The following is a 23,332-nucleotide window of genomic DNA, read 5'->3' as shown; positions in this document are numbered from 1 at the left end:
ACTGGCATGGGGCTGAGTACGTAGTGACTACATTTAGATTTCTGGATGAATTATTCATTTAAAAGTAGACATGAAAAGATGTAAGAGAAGATAAGGCAGTAAATAAGCCAGTAAGACGAGGGAATAGCTGAGACAAATCAAGCACTTCTCAAACCTCTGAGCTAGATCTGTATTTAAAGTACTGATGTCCAAACATAATATGTTCAGAGCGCTTGAAACCACTCGGTCGGACATCATTCCTGCATGATCAAAGGTAAGGCTAGTGTCCAACAAGGGGAAACCCTGGCTGTCTGCAAGACATACGAGGGAGAGTTGTGGGAATGGCTTTATCAAGGCCAGCTGGCCACTAGAACATGTTCAGATTGAGCTCCATCACCTGGCAGCATCGCCAGCCCTAAACCCAAAGTAACAGCTCTAATGTGTGCTGCTTGCAAGCCGTATGCTTGAGAGGTCTGCAGAGTGACAGTCACGGGTTGCTTTGCCCCTGAAGTTGTAGGACACAGGGAAATGTTTGTGTGATTATGTCTATGTGTGTTAAACCGGCCCATATGTACTTGTCATGTGAATTAATAATAGATTATCATAGGTGACAGACAAATACAACAACAGTATTTTACAAAGAGGACATGCGCACATTGATGGTTCAGTCAGTTAAGGTGTTGAGGGAATGAAGCTGACACAGCTTTGCTGATAAAACCTCTTTGTGGAGTACTCTTTATTAAAGGATCCAGACATTATTTCATCTGTAGATTATCATAAAATCGTATTTCATGCCATATGCCGTAAGCCAAAACATTCCAGAGATAAGGTGTGGTGTGATTTTGCAAGACTGACTACAGAGAAGCACCTGGCCAAAAAAAGCTCAGTGTCTGCTCAACGGAAGTGGATTTTCAATCATATTTTCAACAGCGAAAACCTCTGTGATGATAAAAATTGGGGAATATGTCATGAAAAAAAATGTAAGTGAATACCATAGCGTAAATGGTAAACATGGCTTCAAATTGTCAGTAATGTTTGTATTTTAACACATTCCTGTCTGGGGAGCCTTGTACTTCGACTGTGCCTGACCGTAACAGTTTTATCCATTTATGATGCATCTCCTTTCTATAATTACTCTGCCTGCAGCAATGCTTGGCAGAGTATTTTTTATCTGTCTGTTTGTGTTTTTGTCAACAGATAAGCAGATTATTTTTAATCTTAGAGCTGATGCTCAGTAGCCTAAATCGAAGCATTTTGGTGGCAAAAAGCTAAAAAACTCACAGTCAAGGTCAAAGTATCCATTGTTAGCTAAATAAATCCGGAACGGATAAGTAGATTGTCATGAAACTTGGTGGGAATGATTAATAGGCTACCCGAAGAGACAACCACGTTTTGGGTCAAATGGTCAAAGGTCAAGTTCACAATTGAGAGACATAGATCAAGATATTGTGTTGTGTAGTATGACTATGAGCCTTCCGAGTAATGCTGCTGGAATATAATTCACTACATAGTAATACAAACATCATTCAAATATCATTATACATCATTATCCCAATATATACTTACCGTACGTATATGCAACTTTTCATTTTATAGACTTTACAGACCATTTCTCTCCCTCATCACTGCAGGTCAGCTGTGAGATTCGCATAAACATTCACACAGGCCAAATCAAAGTTATGCCAAAGTTATGTTTGCATTAGGACTGAAATTTGTTGACAATTTCTGATCTTGCAGGCCTACCCCCACCCCATAGATTCTGTCCTTTGATTTTACCCCTCTGGATCCAGGTACATTGAGGGGTACCCTTGTGTTCATACTACACTAATGGAAGAACAAGAACAACCCCATGGAATATCTGGCAAAGTAATCACATAACTTTATTCTGCTGAACTACAGTGTCTAAATACAGGCTTTCTTCTCATCTGAAAGCAATTTCCAATGCAGCTCTCAAATCATCATGTTAGGAGAGGGAGGCAAAGTCTTTTGAAGGAGTGGTTTCCACTTTCCGGATAGGAGCGCTGCACAAAGGGTTGGAGTGCATGGCATGGTACACTTTCATAAATCATTAGTTGTAGGAGGAAGAGGAGAATGGGCATGTAAAAGTGGCACTGCACCGCAGCTCCTACTTTAATGCTGGAGCTCAACACAGCATAAATGTGACCAGTCAGTGCAAGCAAAACGCTCAAGTCAATCTACATCAGTAATGAAAGGTACTTCCAAATGTCTCTGTTCCCATGTGGCGTTCCCACAACAAACTTCACCTGTCCAGTGCCAAGGGCAGAGATGAGCTATACCAGATGTCCGCACTCACTTTGAAAGTTTCAAAACTCATTAAGCACTTTTATGGCTGAACTTTAGAATTAGCATGTGTGAGAGAGCTAGGCTTTATGTGCGACTTGTGAGCACGACTTCAAAGAGTGGTGCAGCTGCTAATGACAGGCCTATGCATGTCTGAGTTCCACAATTAGCTGATCCGGCTAATTATCCACAAGGACAAAATCTGAGCCTGGAAAAACACAAACACACACACACACACACACACACACACACACACACGCACACACACACACGCACACGCACACGCACACGCACACGCACACGCACACGCACACGCACACGCACACGCACACACACACACACAAAACATCAACAGGAGGTGGCCATTGAGCTAGAAATTCTGATGTTATCAGAAAGAGACTGGAGTAGCAGTGAAACCATGTTCTGTTCTGTATTGGAAACCTGAGCATACGAAAAGCACAATTTGACCCTGCTGGGGTTCTGCAGGAAGAGCTTTATGTGGTGCTGTATTGGGTTACAGCGTAGCACACCCCTCAACATAATCCCCACCCCCCTTACAAACCCATTCCTACCTCCTCTTAACCCTCCTCTCACAGCAGTGTCATTTCACACAGAGTGATACACAGCCTACCCCTGGAGTTTCAGAGAGAGAGAGGAAACAAATTATGGGACAAGGACCACAGCTACTGCCACCTTCAAGAACGTGAGAGAGAGAGAAAGAGAGAGAGAGAGAGAGAGAGAGAGAGAGAGAGAGAGAGAGAGAGAGAGAGAGAGAGAGAGAGAGAGAGAGAGAAAGACAGACAGAGAGAGAGAGAGAAATTCTTCCCTGGAGGAGAGTGTGAGTTTGTTTTGGGGGTAGCACAAACTCTGGCTCGCCTTGCGAGGAGACTCAATTGAAACCTGTTCGTGGGATCACTGTCTAAGCACTTAATGCGTGGAAGCCCACCTGGAGGACTAGTAAGAATTCACAGCAGCCAAAGACAGCCAAGAGTGAGACACAGTGCTCCTGCTGCTTACAGTTAAGAGACATGCAGCCATTAACGTGGATCGGTGCCCTTTTCCTCCTTTTCTGCATCTCCTCCAGCAGTGCCGACCGCCACAGGTAAGACAACCACCAATGACTTCACCTTTTGTTGCCGGGAAGGATAAATCTTCATGTACCAGTGCAACTCCGATTCTACACCAGCAGCAGGTGGAAACACATTAGTGCTTATTGTTGTGGATCACAGTTCCTCTGTTGAGAATCCCACTGATTGATTCCAGAGTGATCAAATCAAGGGTGCATATATTGTAACAAGTGTGGAAACTACACTATCTATAGGCCTATCTACTATATACATGTTTAAAAAATTACTAAAATAGCCAATCTACCATCCCACATCACTTTTCTGTCTTTTTGTTCTTTTTCTTATTTTCTTTTAAAGATAAAAAAAAAAAAACATTTTTATTGTTTTGCCAGTAATAACATGCCTAAAATAGGGACACCAAACTTTCAACATGTTCACGTTGAAAGTTTAACATGAACATGTTTACCATGAACGTGTTATTCTTAAGTGCAGCTCTGCACCATCACGAAACATCATGAAATCCCCCTAGTTTGCAGTGTAATATTGGGTTGAAGTGTGTTTACATGGGAAAACGTTTGTTTTGATGGCATGCACTACGGATCATGACACTCTCTGTCTAGGCCTGGAGGTGGACTATGGGAGGTATGACGCTGTGTCAGCTAAATGTAGCTCAGCAACACTGTTAATAACTGAAGAGCACCTGTCACACACTTTGCAGCCGCATCCTGTAGGCTATTCTGGGTTGATTTCTATCAAGTCTCAGATTCCTCCAGTCCCACTGGAGCCTCGCTGGGCTGCATTTAGGAAGTTGCTCAGACGAGGCCAGAATGCTAAACATCTGGGAGAGTACACTTTGGGCACTGGGCTAGAGGTTACGAGTTATCATGGCAGCTGAGATTACCTGTAGGGCTGGAACTTCGATATTCGGGCCAGTGAGGGATTTTCCAGACTGTTCTCTGGTTCTCCCAACAAGTGAGGGGAAGTGGCACATTAACTACTTTCAACCTTCATCCCTATTTTTGGGTAGGCCTATGTCATTATAGGTGAAAAGTTTACCAAAAAAATCACATCATCAATCAATCATAGCAGATCTACAAGTTCACTATGTGTCATACGGAAAAAAGTATAATAGGTCTTAAAGGAGGAGTTCACCCAAAAAAATCTTATTTTCTATCAATTACACACCCCATGAAGCCTTGATTTCATGGATTCATTTTTGTTTTTGTGGCATTCCTAAGACAATAATTTGATGACCGTGTGTATTTCCGGTAGGAGACACAAATAATCTACTTTGTGTCTCCTACCGGATACATTAGCCGGTAGGAGACGGGAATCAAATTATTAGCTTAGGAATGCGACAAAAACAAAAAAAAAATCCATGGATTCAAGGCTTCATAGGGTGTGCAATTGATAGAAAATAAGTCATTTTTTGGGTGAACTCCTCCTTTAAATGGTTAAGGAAATCTAATTTACAGTTGAAAAATACACGTGCAATGGTATACCTGCAGGTTATTGATTCTGCTGACTTGCTTAAGGTGACTGCTAATGACTGTATAGTAAATACTGTGGCTGCAGTCAGATGGAGATGGAGGAAAAAAGAAACACACGCACAGGAAGTAGGGTCAACCTTGATGTATCGCTGTGTGCAACACAACAAGTTCCATGATTAGTGAGCTTCTCCATCTGTGACCAACATCCTGCCTGCTGGCTTATTGCTCCATGGGGGGGCCAGTAAAGGAGAAACTTTATTTAGGCTGTTTGTTTTCCACACTAGTGCCATTGGGGCCATAATTAGATGGAGGGTGCCTGAAGGACTGTATTTGGAAAAGCTAAATGAGATGTGCGTGTGACTCGGGGATCAATTGCCACTCCCAAACACACATGGGCAAGCCAAGTTCACTGACCCAGTTATGTTGTTGTTTACCATTTAGGCATTTAGCAGAGACTCCTATCCAGAGTAACACAAGTGTAAGATCAACAAACAAACAGGTGCAAGTGCAAAGAAACAATTTAGTGCTTCAAAGTAACTAGGATACCAAACATCAACCCTAGCATCTGTCTAAACAAAAAGCAACAGCATAAAATGCATATACATTCTTCAAGCAATGATGATTAAATAACATAACATTTGTGAAGAAGTAACCAACATATATCCGCTAGTATACAGTGCAAGGAAGGAATACAAGGAGAGAGGAGTGCTGGGGGTGAGGTGGAGTCTTAAGAGGTAAGTGTTCAGACTGCAGCGAAGAATGGTGACTGAGTCTGCAATCCTAACTGCAAGGGGAGTTTATTCCATAGCTTGGGAGCCAGGAGGGAGAAGAGTCTAGGACATATTTGAGGCAGGTACAAATTGTTGTAACCACCCTGACGTTTCAGAATCAAATCAAGAATACGATTTCATGGGGCACACAGAATGGACAAGTGCATCAACCACAAAAATCGCAATGTGCCCAGTTTGATTCTGGCTAGATATGTCATGACAGAAAAAAAAAGAAGAAGAAAGATTTCATTGAACAAGCTAACTTTGGATGTTCCATCCACTGCTTCATTGATCCTCTCTTTTTTCCAAATCTCTTTGCTGAGCTTGTAGATCTGCTATTTTTGGCGAATGTTCCCCGAACACATTAGGGATGCTAAGGTTCAAGCAAGACCGTAATAATACAGACACTATCCCCTGTCCTTCCCTCTTCTTCTACAAAGGCACTACAGACAAGTCCCTACTGGAAACCACCAACCAGGTGTGTGTCGCTATGGCAGGAGACTGGAGTGCTGCTATGGCTGGAAGAAAAACAATAAAGGACAATGCGAGGGTAAGAAGGTCCACGAACTCAATAGACCTCATAGATCCAAATATAATATCTGTATAATATTATAATGTAATATTGGTGTTCCAGTAACCAGAACTTTTCATAAAGCGGAGGTATAAATGTTCAATACCACGCAGAACTTTGATCATATATAAAAACAACAAACCCAAAGAATCTAAATGACCCTCAATAGTGTTCTCAAATTTGTTTTTGTTTTCCTTGGGGGGATATTTTCCCTTCTCTCCCAGAAAATGTGGACTAAATTACATTTCGGATAGAAAAAAGCTGGCCTGTACATTAAAAATGTGTGGTTTAACTGTAACCCATCTTTCTCCAACCACCATTACTGCTGGTGGTATTTTAAATGTTTTACCAGCTCAGTGTGAGCACGGCTGCAAGCACGGAGAGTGTGCCGGCCCCAGCAAATGCAAATGCTTCCCAGGATACACCGGAAAGACATGCAATCAAGGTCAGTAATTGGGGTCAACAAAGAGGGTCAACCAAGTTTCATAAAGATCACATTTCCAGTTTATAGCCCACTTTACTAGCCACTTTCACTCACATTTTATTGTTAAACGATTCCATATTTTATGTGTTTCATCTCAACACCGTAAAAAAAAAAGAAAAAAAGCCTGCTGGCTTTACTAGCGCACACTGCTTTGGTTGTGTATTGTTTCTCTGTTTTTATTAAAACTCAATAAAACATCAGGAACTATTATTCGCTCGTAAACTCTGACTCTATGACATTCTCTATCTCCCAAAGTCCACAGCGCTCCCTTGAGGCATCTACGTGCCATTACAGTTTAATTTAAGTGTACCCAGGTACGAAACAATATTACTAATGTGAACGCTGGTCGGCGGTGGGAGGGCAATAGTATTCGTAAATTATTTGGCGAACCCTACTATTGGGGGGCGAGACATAAAAGGCGATAGCTCATGTTTTCTTAGTGATTATTCTTCCAGCAATTTCAAAAACGAGAATTATTGAAAATAAAAAAATCTAATCAATTGAATCGATTAGTTCGATTACACCCCTAACTGTTGTGTGGGCCTCATTTCTAGATCTGAATGAATGCGGACTGAAGCCTCGTCCATGCGAGCATCGCTGCATGAACACATATGGCAGCTACATGTGTTACTGCCTCAATGGATACACCCTGATGGCTGATGGGTCCTGTGCCAGTGAGTGATTGTATGATAGTATGTTATTCAGACCACGGTTATTATAGTTTAGACTTTTTGTTTACGTTTTCAGTTACTTTATTCTAAAATGGTTTTGCTAGTTTATTCTTTGAAAACGTTTTGTTTTATTTTAGTTTTTATTAGTTTTAGTGTTAGTTGTGTTTTGAAAACAGGGCACAGCTAAATGACTTATGTATGAAAGATTGACAAGACTAAAACTAAGGACATTTTCTCTATTTTAGTTAGTTTTAGTTAGTTTTGTAGGCACACAGTACAGTTTGAGTTAGTTATAGTTTTTTTGTAAAGCCTCATTTTATTTTTTATTTCAGTTAACTAAAATGTTTTGTCAATTAGTTATTTAGTTTTAGTTAACTATAAAACCCTCATACAGACAGATGCTAGGATTGATGTTTACCTGCCAATGCCATCCTATAGTTACTTAGTAGCATTTAATTGTTTTTTTAGCGCTCTAGTATTTACTCAACCACATACCCTGTTGTTGGTTGACTATAGGGTTCATGCCACTTACTCTAGTACTCTTGCACATTGTGCAAGTTGATCTAGATAAGAGTGTCTCCTAAACGCCAAAATTGTAAATTGTATGCCTACCGCATGTGTGTGTGTGTGTGTGTGTGTGTGTGTGTGTGTGTGTGTGTGTGTGTGTGTGTGTGTGTGTGTGTGTGTGTGTGTGTGTGTGTGTGTGTGTGTGTGTGTGTGTGTGTGTGTGTGTGTGTGTGTGTGTGTGTGTGTGCGCGTGTGCGTGTCTAGACTCCAGGACATGTTCTCTCGCCCACTGTCAGTATGGATGTGAGGAGGTACAGGGTGAGATCCGTTGCCTCTGTCCATCTGCAGGGCTGCAACTGGGGCCAGATGAGAGGACCTGTGTAGGTGAGTATACTGCTGACGTTTCCAATCACATTCAAGGTTGAAGGTGGTTAAAGCTTACTTTATACTGAAAATCTGTCATACAACCTGAAAATGTGTTATCTTCTGTGACTGTGGCACGGTCGTACAACAACGTATACTTTTGCAAAATGGCACAACTGTCATACTGTATAATGTTGATTAGGTAGCATACTGACATGTACAGAATCTGAACCACATAGATCTGTCTCACAGATTAGCAGTTACTAGTTCGTGTAGTGCATGGGGTCAGCTGTCAGACAAAGATCTGAACAGACTCCATTATGTGGCTTTTTGCCTTCCTGGTTGGTTAAGTGGTCTCCAGTCAAATGGATAAAGTGGAATTTTATTTCTTCCCACAAAACTGTTTGAGCAGAGACAGAGCCAATTTCTAATTTTAGTAACATGGGAAAAGTAAAACAATAGCATTGGTGGAATGAGGGCTGCTACAGATCTAACTATATTCAATCCTAGGCTAACATGTGTCCTTGCTTGTTTTCCCTCAGACATTGACGAATGTGTTACTGGAAAGAACCTCTGCCCATACAACAGGCAATGTGTTAACACATTTGGTAGCTACTACTGCAAATGTCAGAATGGCTATGATCTCAAATATGTTGACGCCAAATATGACTGTGTAGGTAAGGTATAAAATCTGATGAGGAAAAAAGTTTGTAACTGCCCTACTGTATGCTATACTTTAGATGAACTCATAAGCTTTCCTCCAATTTTAGACCTTGATGAGTGTGTGGCCGGCACCCACAAATGCAGCCACCATGCTGCCTGTCTGAACACTCAAGGATCCTACAAGTGCAGGTGCAAGGCTGGATTCAGAGGCAATGGCTTTGAATGCTCAGGTGAGACCATCTGGTCACCATCTGATGACCAGCCATCTGCTACAAATAATTATCCAAATAAACACCGACGAAGTAGATGTTGACACCGGTGCATTACGATTTGTTTCAATAGATCAGTTCTGACTGAGACAGCTCAGGGCTAAGATTTGAGCAGAGTGATATTATCTGTTTTACAGACACATATTTAACTTGGGCTCTTTAAACATCAGACAAACATCAGTCCTGCCAAGAGCAGTTTCCTGTTTTCAGACCCCTCTGCTCTTAGCAGATGTTAGCTAGAGAGAGCCCTATAGATTGAAATCACACCTGTGTAAATATCTGACACTGTACTATACCACAACCAGCCATATGTAGGACAGGGGAAAGGCAGGTCTCAGTGTACTCCCTGAACCAGATACCAGATAATAGCAGGTGATACTTGATGTAGCGAAGTGGCACAAGAACATAAATGTGTATAATGTATCTGGCTTGTAGAGGAAAAAAGCTGCAGGGGTCTAGGAGCAAATATCACAATCTTCAATATGAGACCATAGGACAAGACCTGACACATTGCAGTACAATGTGACTTACTGTTAAGTAAATTAAGTCGACATCAAGAAGCCCAGAACAGAAAACACTGTGTGCATCATACACAACAAATGAAGATACCTTTATGTCTTGTAGTCAAGCCATTTTATCAGAGCCCGTGGGACGGAGACAGAGGAAGTGCAGATGATTCCCTCAACGGTGAGATTGTGCGGAATGCAAGACTCTCGGTTTCCTCTAGTACCGACTCCTCGCCAGGCACCCCCACCCCCACCCCACCCCTGCCCCTCAACCCCACCCCATCTCTCCCTTGCTCAAGGCTGGCAATGCTGCATATGCATTAGTAAAAACATCTTGATATGAGGCACAGAACTCTCAGCATGAAATCTGCAGTCATAAAACGCTTATGCATTGAGGATGGCACTGATTAATTTTTACAGAATCTGTCGTGCTTCAAGTGCATGGAGCATGATATTCCTGTCTGTCTGTCCACCTGCCTCTTTGTGTATTTACCAATCATTGTTCTTGTGACATGGTAATTTACTTCTTCCATAACATGGTAAGTAATTGGCAGCTGCAAAATGTATGACTAAATTTGCACGAGTGTACAAATGCAATGAAATGGACATTTACTTGTACATTCTCAGAGTTAAATTAACGCTCAGGATTCTACAGCAGTGGTTCTCAAGGTAGGGTACGGGGACCCCCAAGGGTCCTTGAGGGGGTTCCCAGCTAAATCAGTTAATATGTCTGAGAACCACTGTTCTACAGTGTGTAATTCCAATACGGCTCCCGGAAAAGTCATACACATTCCGACCCTGGTAATGCAGTTCCCACTTGTGATTGTAGTTCCAGAGGTCTGACCCACTTCCTTTTCCTACCTGCAGCGATCCCAGACTCCCCTGTGCACAGGAAGCCAGACGAGATCAAAAACTTCGTCCCTGAGCCAGTGGTGACGCCGCCTCCCAGGATCCGCCAGCAGCCTTATGACTATGAAGACGTCAACGGGGTTTCCGTCTACGTCGGAACCCCCAGCCTGGAGGAGAAGGTCCAGTTCCCCACGGAAAAGAAGGAAGAGTTCCCTAAAGAACAAGAGGAAGGGAAGGAAGACAACAAGCTCAATCCGAGACCGAGGGGAGATGACCAGCTCAATCCGAGGGGAGATGTTTTCAGTAAGCCTCCTTCCTCTTGGCTACCTCACAGTAGTTTTTTACTGGCACTGTAGGTGGTCCTAAAATAACCGTGCTTGCACAGATTAACCACCATCGAGCTTGTAGATCTTTTGTTGTTTTTTGAGGGGGAAATAATAATAATAATAATAATAATAATGTAATAGTGATATAGATTATGCAAGACTTTGATATTCATGTGCACACAGTGAGGAATCAGTGGTCAAATATAATTATAATTAAATTAGGTTTTTTTGCATTAAACTACAACAATAATCCAACTTTTAGCACACAGCAAGCTGCGCTGGGTGTGGCGATCCTGTGGCCATTCCCACACTGACCTAATGACCCAGCTGTGTATCTGTTTACTCTGCCTTTCTAGGAGAGATTACCCCCTTGATGGTCACCTGTTACAGATGTCTCCTGTCTGTTAAAGACAATTTATGATGGTTAAGCCTTGCCATAATTACAAGCACAAAACCTGTGCACTTCTCAGGCTGCAGATCTCTGGGCTGAGCTTGAAGGAGGTCTAGTCTAGTTCAGGAGTCCTCTAAGTAAACTCTTTAATTTCAATAATTGGCTGTCATTATCAGTGTGGCCTTTCTCAACACAAACTGCTGAGCTAGCGTCTTGTATTCAGACAAAAGCAAGCAAGCAAAAACTAAAACTGTGGTTGCCTGGTTGGCCAAATTGAATCCTGGGGAAGACTTCCTTTCTTCTCAGTTGAATGTATCTGAGATCCTAAAGTTTCACAAAAGTGCTGGCCTGTCAGACAGTATTACTTTGAGGATTACCATTCCACTAAGATAGGTCAGCGTTAAGCCCCCAACCAGAAAGCCCTGGGCTCTGTTGTTTCATGTTCTCCAAGTGCTCTTCATGCACACTCTATGAGTTCCATGCGTGCAGACTGCAGAGTCTGCAGACAGTTCTAAAACTCTGGGTGGGAAGTTTAATTTGACCACCAAGCATGAAAGACAAGATAGTGTAACAGGCTATCCGAGGAGAAATGAAGAAGGCCTCTGATTTAGATGATTCTCCTACCTCAATTAATCGAACATTGGTACCAATTCCTTAATGTCAGTAATGTCATTCCTTAATGTCATGTTCTGTCCCTTTTCTTGCTTGAATCCTGTCGCTTACTGCTGAATGTTGCGTGGACATGCGACTTGAGGACATTAAAAAAACAGCTGTTGAAAAGCAAATGCTGACCTTGAGTGTAACAATGCCACACAGGGAGAACTGACAAGAGGGTTTGGGAAAGCTGTGATTTAAAACTGTCATGTCTAGCCTACTCTGACTACTAAGTTAAGAAAACATTATGGCCCTCAATGACATTTTCAAAAACTTAAAACCTTGCATAATAGGCCATACAGACACGCACAAAGCAAAGGCATTCACAATTCACTATATAAATGGCTCAGGTTCCAACAATAGCAATGATCTTGATCTATTTGTTTAACCTTATAACGCTTATGCACACAGACCCTGTTGAATATGTCTCCTGGCTGTATCCTCAGATGAATATCTAGATTCTAGATAAGAGCGGGCAGTGCTGTCATGCAATGGAATTAATCTGAGTGAGACAAACAGTAAATGAGAATGCCTTTCACCGCTAGACGTGATCTATATGGAAACAACTACTCTGACAGCCAACTGAGTCTCCGTGAGACTTCAGGTAGCAAGAGGAGACAGGCCCCGAGACATCCATCACCTCCAGGGTGGAATTTTACTCTGTCGGCATGTTGAGAGCCCAGGGACACAGCTCATCCTGAGCTCGCACCCGTCCCCTGGGAAGAAGGCAAAGGAAGGAGGGAAGGGAGAGGGTACTAAAGACTCCAAGCCTTTTATTATACTCCCCCTCAGAACAGCTGTTGTGCAAACAGACTTGACTCTCGGAGGGAAAGTCTGTCATCAGCCCTCTAGACCTCTCTGACACCAGCCCACTCTGGCTGAGCAGGTTCAATAAGCACAGCCTTCGTACATCTGGGCCATTCACCCCCCACAGGGGGGAAGTTCAATACAGGGGGGGTTTCTATATCCTACGGTTGAAATGTGCCCTCTCGAGAGATGAATGACAGCAGGACAGGTCTACACCTGCAGGTTAAAAGCCCCGCTCTTGGCTTTTGTTTTATTAGGGGAAATCTCCCCTACTACATTATTTTGGAACGATCACTTACAACCACCTATTTTCGGAGGAATGTGCAGGTTGGAATGCTGTTGGTATTTTGATCAGGCAACAATAAGGAATTACTTTTCTACATTGGACGTAACTTAATATCGATTACAGCTCATGTCAGTTTCAATATTTGACAAAACAGTCATCATATTAATCTCCACGATCCTATGGTTGATACTGTGCACACTCTGAACTATCTTCCCATCTCTCTTAAAACAGCTGGATTTGAGTCTGTATTTGGACCTGCAACAGAAGTGAAGGAGATCCAGATTACACCAGTTCAGGAGGGTAATCATCAACCCTCTGTCAAATCTGCCAAAAATACAAAAAATGTCATTTAGTTGTTTTAGCTGATTTGGCATCATTTTCTTTTCTTTTTTTAAATCTAGAATTCCTCATGGACTGCAACTTTGATCGAGGAGCATGTGAGTGGGTGCAGGACAAGACTGATGACATGGACTGGAGTGTAGCCTACCATGACAATGGTAATAAACACATATAAACACACATTACCAAGTTACCAAGTTATCATATATAACTCTACATTTGTGTGATCAAAACAACCCTGAAGAATAAAGTTAATTATATTCTAAATTATCTTCATTTACCATATTCCTCCAGGGGCCGAGGCCCCTATTTTTTCCCAAATCCTCAGAAAATAGACAATCTAGCTCACAGTGACGCATTGTGAGCTTGTAGATCTGCTATTTTGGCTGAATGCTCGCCCTAGAATAGGGCTGCTAGGGTCCATGTGGTTAAATTCAAGGTGGCTTGCTTGGTCCCTTATGAGTTCTGAACTCCCTATGCATTCTTTCAGGTGATGAATACTACATGGCCATGAACGGACTTCTGGGGGACCAGAGAGATGTTGCCAAACTGAAGCTGCTTCTCAGTGACCGGACCCAACAGGGCAGCTTTTGCCTGACTTTTGACTACCGCGTGGTGGGAAAGAATGTAGGCGCTCTCAGGGTGCTGCTGGATAACAATGCCTATCCAGTGTGGGAGCAGAGCCACAGCAGAGCCCAGGGCTGGGAGACGGAGCTCCTTACTGTGGCATGGAAGGAGGAGGCCCCTCAGTCTGTGAGTTCTTCACATAATTTAAATGAATCGTGATGAAGCACTCAGTGTTGTCCAGTGATCTGTTCATTGAGTTTTAGTCGCCGTATATTCTGGTTTACAATTTCACATCACTGACGTTGCAGTAAATCTCAACGGTAAATAAGTGACTGTGTAGTGTGTACAGCAGTAGATGCACAAGTCAGTCTCTATTCTCTAAACTCTTTGCTCAACTAGAGACTGATGACAATCAAACAGTTTTCTTTGGAAGTACAAAAAATTTAAAAACAAAAGAAAGGAAAAAAACTGTGACATGACTTGTTTCCGAAGCAGTGGGTATAGGTTCGTTAGCGGCTGTTCTCGCCTACTGTATGTTCTAGCAACTACCTTGCATTTAGAAGTCCCCAGACATATTGGTAGGCACTAGGCAGAGATCTCTGATCGTGTGGCAAAGTGAGACTAGTGCGGCAGATGTACCTTAGTATTAGTATTATTTACATGATGTCATTTTATTCAGGGATGTTTTGGCTATTATATTTAGTGTTCTGTTGCATCTGTTGTATGTGCTGCAGTTCAGAAGTAAAACATACTGACATACAACATGCCACTACATCTGGTCTGCAAAGGTTTTCTTTGCCACTTATAGTTGGTCACAAGGCCCAGTGTTCCAGATATTCCAGGGAAACAAGGAATACACTGTTAAAGATGACTTAAGGTTAGAAATGGATAGTAAACTGTTAGAAATGTATAAGTCCTGGATTTGGTGTGGCTAAGGTCAGGTATGGAACTGAAGGGGGGTTGTGATACACAGTCCTGTTCACTCAGTATTGTCTAATGTCTTACAGATTATCTTTGAGGCCGAGCGTGGGAGCGGCATTGGGGGAGAAATTGGGCTGGACAATGTGGTGCTGACCTCAGGTTCCTGTCAAGAGGATGAAAGGATCTTTTAAGAATTTGTCACATGCAGCCTTTCAACACATTTGAAACTTCCTGTGTTTGACGTGTGTCTGAGATTCCAATTTTCAACTCCTACTGTGGACTTTCAGACCAGACAACGGTCTTTCCCTGTGGAATTTCTAAAATTACCATAACTGGTACTCTTTTTTTTTAAAGCATGCATACATTTTCTCTTGTGGTTTGGACCCAGTTCATCCAAGTAAAATACAATGGATACAGTTCGACATCCTGGGGGAGTAATTGGTTCAAACAAGAGTGCTTCACAAGCTCACACCATGCTGCTACATCATACAACATTCTTGAATTTAAAAATACATGCTGTAGTTTCAGTTTATATACTCAGTGCTCTTAAGACACAGATTAAGATCTCAGGTTTATGTGGAAACGCTAGTCTTTTCTGTCAGTTATGACTAAAGTAACAGTATTGTGGCTAGTTTTCTTTTGTTTATCTGAAAGTACATTGCTGAAGTTAATGGAAAATCTATCTAAGACATGTAATGTGAATTAATAAGTGAGTTTTATCTTAAAATTCAAGTCTTTTTGAAGGTTGGTTCATTTGAATGCTCAAAAGTATCACTGCATAACTGCTGTAAATTATGCTTTCATATTGTATCATTACATTTAAATGTTTTTGTTTTTTCTAAGTTGGCCTTCCATGTTCATATTTTTTCTCATATGTTTTCAGGGCACAAATTAATTAATGTGCAGGTATTTACAGAGTGGAAGGACAAAATGTATTAATTTGAGTTATTTGTTGCAGCTTGTACCCTCCGGGGTTTAATGTGAAGTTAGGCAAGAACAAACACCAAAGACCAAAGTTGAGTAGAATAGGCATATAGTTGGCCTTCAGTCACATTTTAGCAATTCATAAATTACGTTGTATGTATAAATTGCCTATATTGTGACAATGTAAGGGTTGAATTTATCAAATCATACCGTATAAAATTATAACTGACAATGAATGAATGAACATTATCAAATGTATTTGTTAATTCTAGGTTTGCAGACGCACATAATTGGTAGTTGGCCGAACTATAGCTACCAATTAAACTCGAAAGTATACTCTCTGCTCTCAATCTTTTTCTCAGTCGTATCTTCCATTATTAACTCCAGATTCAATCATTTATTTAATGCAACACCTTACCTTACAGTCAGAAACTGTATTCATCCGATTCCATCTGGGAATGTCAATGTGCCTACTTGTCTAGAGCAGTGGCTCTCAAAAAGTGGGGTCCAGGGACTCTCTGGGTTCCTTGAGGGGTTCCAAATGGACCCTTACAGGTATGTAACTCTGAGTAATGGGATCCTTGAAAATAAAAAGTTTGAGAAACACTGACTGCTCTAGAGAGGCTTCAGTCAAGTTACTTAATACATACTGCCCTCTAGTGGAAGAAGGTGTACAGTGAGTGAAATGCAGATACGTGTTCCAGGTGGACGTATTGCAGAAGTCATCTATAAATGTGACAAAATCATGCCATAATAATCATATGCTGCATGAAACCTGCCTAATTGTAAGTAAACGCATCAAATTGTAGCTAATATACGTATCAGATAACATTTTAGATAGCCTATATGGGGACTTATGCGGGCGTTTCTGTAAATAATCTCTCTTGTTCTGGAACGTTACCATTGATTTCGACTGTATGTTTGTGTTTGCCCAGCTGCAGAAGATCACGTGCAGTGTTGCCATGTCCGCTTATTATAAGCGACTTTGGGCTTGTTTTTCTGTAAAGTCGCTTGTAAATATTGGTAGTTGCGGGCTGTGGTTTTTGGGGCTTTTTTCTAAAGTTTATTTGCTTATTTGGGCTTGTATTATGTGTAAAGGGCGAAGGGCTAGCTTCATTTGGGCTCGTTTTCATAGACCTGGTTGCTTGTTTCTCTCTCAAAACCTGGCAACACTGATCACATGATCCATATTAGGAAGCTGTGTGTGTGCAGCTAACGACAGTTAGCTAGGCTAGAAGCAGCTAATTTACGTTAGAAGCCAGGTACGAGTCTCTTAAGTTCACTGAGCGACCTGCCGTTAGTTTAGGAAAAACAAAGTGTCTGTCAAACGTAATTATAGATTCTTTACTGAGTTTGTGATTGAATTCTTGGCGACACATAGCTGAATTGCACAGCCAGGTACGACACCTTTCTGGTAAGTATAAAGCCCCTGGCTAACACTAACATTAGCTTGGTGAATTGTATAAGTGTTGTTATTAGACATAACACATTAATGCTATAGCGGGCACTTATTACGGCCAACTGATGGTTCAGTTTACAGTCAGTTAGTTATTTTTAGTTGTGTATTTTTGGTAGATGTGCGTTTCAACTCAAAAACCACGGGACTCCGATTAGATGAAATGTTATGATATTTGATTGAAAAAGAGATATAAATGTTAGGACGACGGGAAGCCAATAGGCCTTCTGTGCCACTCTCTACTAGTTTAATGGTCACCACCAGTCCAGTAAACACCCTTTTCCTCGTTACTTTTATTACAGCTGATTGAACGTTACATTATACAATGCACCGACCAATATGAACCAGCGGTGCATGTGACCAAGGCCAGGTTTTTACAGCACATGACCCGGACGGAGTGGAGGGGGAGACTGAAACCAAGCAAGGGTGAGTCACATACTGTAGACTGAGAGACACACAGCTTGGTCACCAGTATTTATCCTCTTATGAATTGGTACTCATGCTCCCTTATCCCCTCAATATTACTATATAATTGGATATTCTCTTTTTTCAATATTTCTAGATTACTGCATATTCTCCTTTGCAATTTTAGTGTTGCTTCAATGATCATCAACATAAAAACCTACATAAATGTGCCATCTTCCCATCAGGTAATTCACTACAAAAGGGAGTGTTTAGTGGACGTCATCATCGATCATGGCAGCAAAAACATCCCTGCTGAAAGTCATTCTCCTGGGTGACGGAGGCGTGGGGAAGAGCTCACTCATGAACCGCTACGTCACCAACAAGTTTGACACGCACCTTTTCCACACTATCGGCGTGGAGTTCCTCAACAAAGACCTGGAAGTGGACGGCCACATGGTCACCCTACAAATCTGGGACACGGCTGGCCAGGAGCGCTTCCGCAGCCTGAGGACTCCCTTCTACCGCGGCTCTGACTGCTGCCTGCTCACCTTCAGCGTCGACGACAGCCAGAGCTTTCTCAACTTGGTCAACTGGAAGAAGGAGTTCATCTATTATGCAGACGTCAAGGAGCCGGAGACGTTCCCGTTCGTGGTGCTGGGGAACAAGCTGGACGTGACGGAGAGGCAGGTGACTGCCGAGGACGCTCGGCAGTGGTGTCAGGAGAACGGCAACCACCCGTATTACGAGACCAGTGCCAAGGATGCCACAAATGTGGCGGTTGCCTTTGAGGAGGCAGTGAGGAGGGTGTTGGCAATGGAGGAGCGGACGGACCACCTCATCCATACAGACACGGTCAACCTACACAGAAAGCCTCGCACCTCGGCCACCTGCTGTTCATAACATCCAGGGGTTGACATTCACCGATTCACGTCAAGCTGTTCTTATGCGTGTGTGATGAGGCTCTAGGCCTAACTGCTATATACTAAGAAAATCTTATTTAATCTAATTATGCTACTGGTTTCATGGTTTGTTGTACTTTCACAGATTTGTCATGCTAATAGTTGAAATTGTCCACTGGAGTAGGAGACAAGAAGAAAATAAATAAAAAAAGTAAAACACTAGTAATCATTCATAACCCAAATACAGTACAGAAATGTCTACTTTAATCTGCTGCAGTTTGGAGGTCGGGGTTGTGAAAGACTTCCTGATTAAAGAATCACATGTGTGTCAACCCCTGGACTCAATATGTCACAAGGGAGCTACAGTACATGAACTGTACGAATTTGCCATTATACAAGATGCCAACGCTGTGTTTGCCAAGTTTCACTTCATTTATCACATTGTAAGATGTTCCTTTTTTTAATTTTGAAGGCGTTTTATACTGTATGACTTATTAGGATCAATTTAGATGTACAACCCTGCAGCGCGAGTGTCAGAATTTTTAGACTTCCATTCATGGTCTATGTAATGGATTCATATTTATAACCTAAGTGCACAACTGAGAATAATTTATAATCAAATAACTATTTCTGAAATCTATCTAGAGTTACTACTTTATGTAACAGAGATGAAGGGTTTTCATGATTATTGCACCTTTTATCCTTGAATGGTTATGGTTTTGTGCTGGAAGCACTGAGGGATAAGATCCCATCAATAAGCATTAAAGCAAATATAACATGCATGTTGTATTGTGTAATTACATTTTTGTAAACTTTTGTATTTTGTTTTTACCTCACACTTTTAATCTTGGAATTGCATTAGACAGGGGCATATTTTAAGTATGACAAAATGCTGATGAGATGATTGAGTAAAACTTGATTTTCTGTTAATATCTGAAACACTTGAGACTATACTCATTTTTCACATTGATTTAGTATTTGTAAAACATCAATTTAGTGTCATGTTTGTCTACATTCATTTGTAATCAATGTATTGTTATGTAAAAACATACAATAAAAACCCAATGATTCTCTCAACACACAAAAAAAAAACTGCATAAGTTGAATCATAATCCATAGGTTTAAGTTCACATTCTAGAATATTGCTGTGTTGTCAAATCATTGCATTTGTAACTAGAGGGACAAACATGTTGGTATGGGGTAGATGGTAGATCATTGGGTAGTTATGCATACCACAAGACTGGACAACAGTTGCAACAAAATGCATGGCAAATATTCAGCAATGTAGAACTCACAAGAAATACAGGCTTGTGAGGCTCATTTAAGAAATACAGATATAAAGATGTTATTGTGTTTGGCTATATTACACAAAGTATCAGGCAAAGCTGATCACTGATCAGATAACCCACTTCTAAATTATGAATATATTTCCACAACTTAAGAAGTCGTACATCACAAAGTAAAAAAGCAATGACATGTCTGTAACATTGCTGTCAGAATGTACAGTACACAATAGTATAATGAGTGTAAATTAGTTCAATACATCGGTCGTTGTGATCAACTCAGGAGATGCTTCTTGCCCAGAAACTGGACTTTTCTATCAAATGCTGTTGAACGTATTGGAGCATTGATTTCGTAGAATGGATTCATGGCAAACTGGGGAAAAAGGAGATTTTTTACATGAATATACTTCAATCTCACCCAAACTCATCATGTTTGGAAAAGTTATTTTGGCAAACAAAGAGGGTCAACTTACCTTTATGTATAAATCATACACATCATTAAAGAAGTTTTTTATTCCGTCTTCTTGTCGTACGTCATGCAGCATAATAAGTCTCATATGTGGAACATACAGTTAAGGGAAAAAATGCCACCAAGTCCTTAAAGTTGAATGCAAAACATCTACTGCACACATGCTTTCAAAAAGTTTTCCCCTAGTAGTTAGCTTCTATTACTGTCTAGACAGGAAATGGTGAGAGAGAGACGGGGAGTGACACGCAGCAAAGGTCGTCGGGATTCGAACCCTCAACACGCTGTCAGGCTTTGGAGCCTAAGTGGCCAGCGGTCCGAGTCGATATTGCTTTGGTTAAAACAAAATGGTTTGTGTTATAAAGTTAAAGCTCTATATTCAGATAGCAATTTTGTCTGCTCGTTTGTTTTTGTTTCATCACTTCCAATTTCAGTTTTTTTATCCTGTATCCTTTATGAAATTGGTAACCTGACCTGAAAATGTATTTTCTGTTCAGGAGTTGTCTGTCATAAGCTGGAGAGACAGGGACAGCCCTGTTAATGAACACACACTATAGCAAGAGGAGAGTTATTGTTTGCGGTTTCTGTTTTCATTACATTATTTGTCCTCAAATATATATATATTTTTTTTTTCCTGGAATGGTAAGGTATGATAACTATGTAGATTAAATTGAGCTGTACAATGCTAGTAGGAAATGGAAATTACAACAAAATATACATATTTTTAGTAGATCACTAATGAACAGCATCACTAGCAAGTCAATGGTACTAAACTAACCTGTGCATTCCATAAAGGACAGCAAAGGGAATATTGAAAGGATATGTCCAGCAGTGACGAAGGCAGAAACAAACCACTCATTGAACTTGTCCACAGTTTTCAAGTACATGTTGTTGGACAACCACATGTTTTCATCCACCAAATCCAGGGCTGCGTGTGCAATGAACTGGTTCAGGTGACGATGGTCATCCTGTTAACAAACAAATAATGTCAAAGTCACTGACATTTCGGACCAATTGCCTAGGCTCAATTTGGCAGCAATACAGTACGCAGAGATGAAAGAAGTACTCACATGTACTTAAAGGGGTAGTTCACCCCCAAAATATTTTTTTTTCTATTGATTACTCACCCCATGGAGCCTTGAATTCATGGATTTTTTTTTGTTTTTGTCGCATTCCTTCCTTTATTATTTGATTATAATAAATTTAGCCCCATTGATTCCGGTAGGAGACACAAATGCATTTGTGTCTCCTACCGGAATCAATGGGGACACATTTATTATAATCAAATTATTGGCTTAGGAATGTGACAAAAACTAAAAAATATCTATGAATTCAAGGCTCCATGGGGTGTGTAATCAATAGAAAAAAAGTTATTTTGGGGGTGAACTACCCCTTTAAGTAAAAGTATCAATACTGCAATGTAGAAATAACATTTTGTTATCAAAATGTACTTAAAGTACCAAAAGTAGAACATACTCATTATGCAGAATGTCCCATTTCACAACTTTTCAAATTGTATAAGAATCATTTGAAAATAGCATACCTACAAGCCCACAACGCGAGCTTGAAGATCGGCCATTTTCAAATCGCCAAAATGTATATAAGGCTGAAGTGGTTAATGTATGTTTTGTAATAATAGTAAAAATCTACAAACTAATGCTCAACAGAGCACAATTTCAATGTGGACAAACCTGAAAGACCTGCTGACTCGATGATGCAGTGGATGTGTTGTGTGATATTTAATAGAATGGTGGAAGGAGGGCGGGTGGGAAGGGATGGGGGGATGAATGGTGGGAACAGGGAGAAGGGTGGGTGGGGGATACTGAGTTCAATGATGTTGGTTTTGTATTTTGCTTATTTGATTTTATGTGAAAATCAATAAAACTTTAAACATTTTTTTTTAAATCAACAAAGTAACAAGTAACTAAAGTTTTCTAATAATTTTAGTGGAGTAAAGTACAATATTTGCCTCTGAGATGTAGTGGAGTACAAGTTAAAGTACTGAAAGTGAAAACTGGAAATACTCCAGTAAAGTAAAAAAAATACCTCAAAATTGTACTTAAGTACAGTACTTGAGTTGAGTAAATATACTTAGTTACTTTATACCACTGACAGCAGGGTACGTGTGTAGTTAAAAATGCAACATACCTTTGATTCAGCCTTTCCCGGTGGCAGGAACTCCATTTCAAAGACAGGATTGTCATGATGTCCAACCATTACAAAATAAAAACTTCCAGACATTTTCCTTCCAGTAACGAGTAGCTGCCCTGAAATTAATTCAAAGAAAAGACAGTCGTGATCATCATCAAAACGAAGAAAAAGCGAACCCAGCTAGGTTTTCGCATGTTTACAGGGAGTATAGTATACCATCAGAAACAAACCATGATAACATTGCAGAACGATTATATCAATGCAGTCTATAAGGGAATTGAACACAACCGACTCTAGTCACCTTTAATGTTGATAAAACACTGAAACAGACATTTGTTTACCTGTCAAATCCCTTTTCGTGGAGTGAAGGGGAAGTCGCAGGTAGATGACGACATCGTTGCGCGTAGGCAACGCGCAGCCAAACACCAGTGGTGGAAGAAGTACTCAGATATTTTACTTAAGTAAAATTAACAATACTACAATATAAAAATACTCTGATACAATTAAAAGGCCTGTGTTCAAAATGTTACTTGAGTAAATGTACAAAAGCATTGGCATCAACGTATACTTAAAGTACCAAAAGTAAAAGAACTAAAATGTTTGAAAATATCAGATCAAGCTCACAACGCAATGCGTTGTGAGCTTGTAGATCGGCTATTTTCAAATAGCCTATGTATGCAATAGGGCTAAAGTGGTTAATGTATGTTTTATAATGTAATAATTTATATCTGCAAAGTGGTAACTCAAGTTGTCAAATAATTGTAGTGGAGTAAAACTTTTACTCCACTACAATTATTTGACAACTTTAGTTACTAAAAAGTACAATATTTGCCTCTGAATGTAGAGGAGTAAAAGTAAAAATTGGAAATACTTATATATAAGTAAAAGTTAATACAGTACTCGAGTATATGTACTTAGTTTACTTATTATCCTTATCCCAGTAAAAAAAAGGGGGGGGGGGGAATCT

At 40.7% G+C, this 23,332-nt stretch overlaps 3 protein-coding genes across 5 annotated transcripts; 2 read left to right on the top strand and 1 right to left on the bottom strand.

The window, feature by feature from the left end:
- Positions 1-2,945: 2,945 nt before the first annotated feature.
- On the top strand, positions 2,946-15,953 carry egfl6 (EGF-like-domain, multiple 6). 3 transcript variants are annotated; one of them, XM_080457239.1, is made up of 13 exons: positions 2,946-3,382; positions 6,048-6,157; positions 6,536-6,623; positions 7,217-7,336; positions 8,105-8,224; positions 8,746-8,880; positions 8,974-9,096; positions 9,760-9,822; positions 10,509-10,793; positions 13,186-13,254; positions 13,356-13,451; positions 13,784-14,046; positions 14,868-15,953. In XM_080457239.1, the coding sequence occupies exons 2-13, from the start codon at positions 6,098-6,100 to the stop codon at positions 14,970-14,972; spliced, it is 1,527 nt and encodes a 508-aa protein (XP_080313365.1). In that variant the 5' UTR covers positions 2,946-3,382; positions 6,048-6,097; the 3' UTR covers positions 14,973-15,953. The 3 variants fall into 3 exon arrangements, with proteins under 3 accessions (XP_080313365.1, XP_080313363.1, XP_080313364.1); XM_080457237.1 differs by having other exon boundaries at positions 6,531-6,623; XM_080457238.1 differs by lacking the exon at positions 9,760-9,822 and having other exon boundaries at positions 6,531-6,623.
- Positions 15,954-17,457: 1,504 nt separating this feature from the next.
- Positions 17,458-19,245, top strand: rab9a (RAB9A, member RAS oncogene family). Its single transcript, XM_080412566.1, has 2 exons — positions 17,458-17,587; positions 17,812-19,245. Exon 2 carries the CDS (start codon positions 17,858-17,860, stop codon positions 18,464-18,466), a length of 609 nt encoding a protein of 202 aa, XP_080268692.1. The 5' UTR covers positions 17,458-17,587; positions 17,812-17,857; the 3' UTR covers positions 18,467-19,245.
- Positions 19,246-19,419: 174 nt separating this feature from the next.
- trappc2 (trafficking protein particle complex subunit 2) lies at positions 19,420-22,759 on the bottom strand. Its single transcript, XM_080412567.1, has 5 exons — positions 22,707-22,759; positions 22,363-22,481; positions 21,040-21,182; positions 20,222-20,309; positions 19,420-20,121 (listed from the first exon to the last, which is right to left on the bottom strand). The coding sequence occupies exons 2-5, from the start codon at positions 22,453-22,455 to the stop codon at positions 20,023-20,025; spliced, it is 423 nt and encodes a 140-aa protein (XP_080268693.1). The 5' UTR covers positions 22,456-22,481; positions 22,707-22,759; the 3' UTR covers positions 19,420-20,022.
- Positions 22,760-23,332: the final 573 nt, after the last annotated feature.

The sequence above is a fragment of the Gymnoscopelus braueri genome (assembly GCF_963280865.1).
Source record: "Gymnoscopelus braueri genome assembly, chromosome: 18".
NCBI classification, from domain to species: domain Eukaryota; kingdom Metazoa; phylum Chordata; class Actinopteri; order Myctophiformes; family Myctophidae; genus Gymnoscopelus; species Gymnoscopelus braueri.
Note: the sequence above shows the minus strand (reverse complement) of the source record. Positions and strands in the feature narration are given on the sequence as shown.

Excerpts from the sequence above, each read along its gene's own strand:
- egfl6 (XM_080457237.1), top strand. The coding sequence starts at position 3,309 with ATGCAGCCATTAACGTGGATCGGTGCCCTTTTCCTCCTTTTCTGCATC. Across the intron at positions 9,097-9,759 it reads CAATGGCTTTGAATGCTCAG|TCAAGCCATTTTATCAGAGC; the intron begins GTGAGACCATCT and ends TATGTCTTGTAG. Across the intron at positions 10,794-13,185 it reads TCCGAGGGGAGATGTTTTCA|CTGGATTTGAGTCTGTATTT; the intron begins GTAAGCCTCCTT and ends CTCTTAAAACAG.
- trappc2 (XM_080412567.1), bottom strand. The coding sequence starts at position 22,455 with ATGTCTGGAAGTTTTTATTTTGTAATGGTTGGACATCATGACAATCCT. Across the intron at positions 20,310-21,039 it reads TCTGCCTTCGTCACTGCTGG|ACATATGAGACTTATTATGC; the intron begins ACATATCCTTTC and ends ACTGTATGTTCC. Across the intron at positions 20,122-20,221 it reads TGTATGATTTATACATAAAG|TTTGCCATGAATCCATTCTA; the intron begins GTAAGTTGACCC and ends CTTTTTCCCCAG.
- rab9a (XM_080412566.1), top strand. The coding sequence starts at position 17,858 with ATGGCAGCAAAAACATCCCTGCTGAAAGTCATTCTCCTGGGTGACGGA.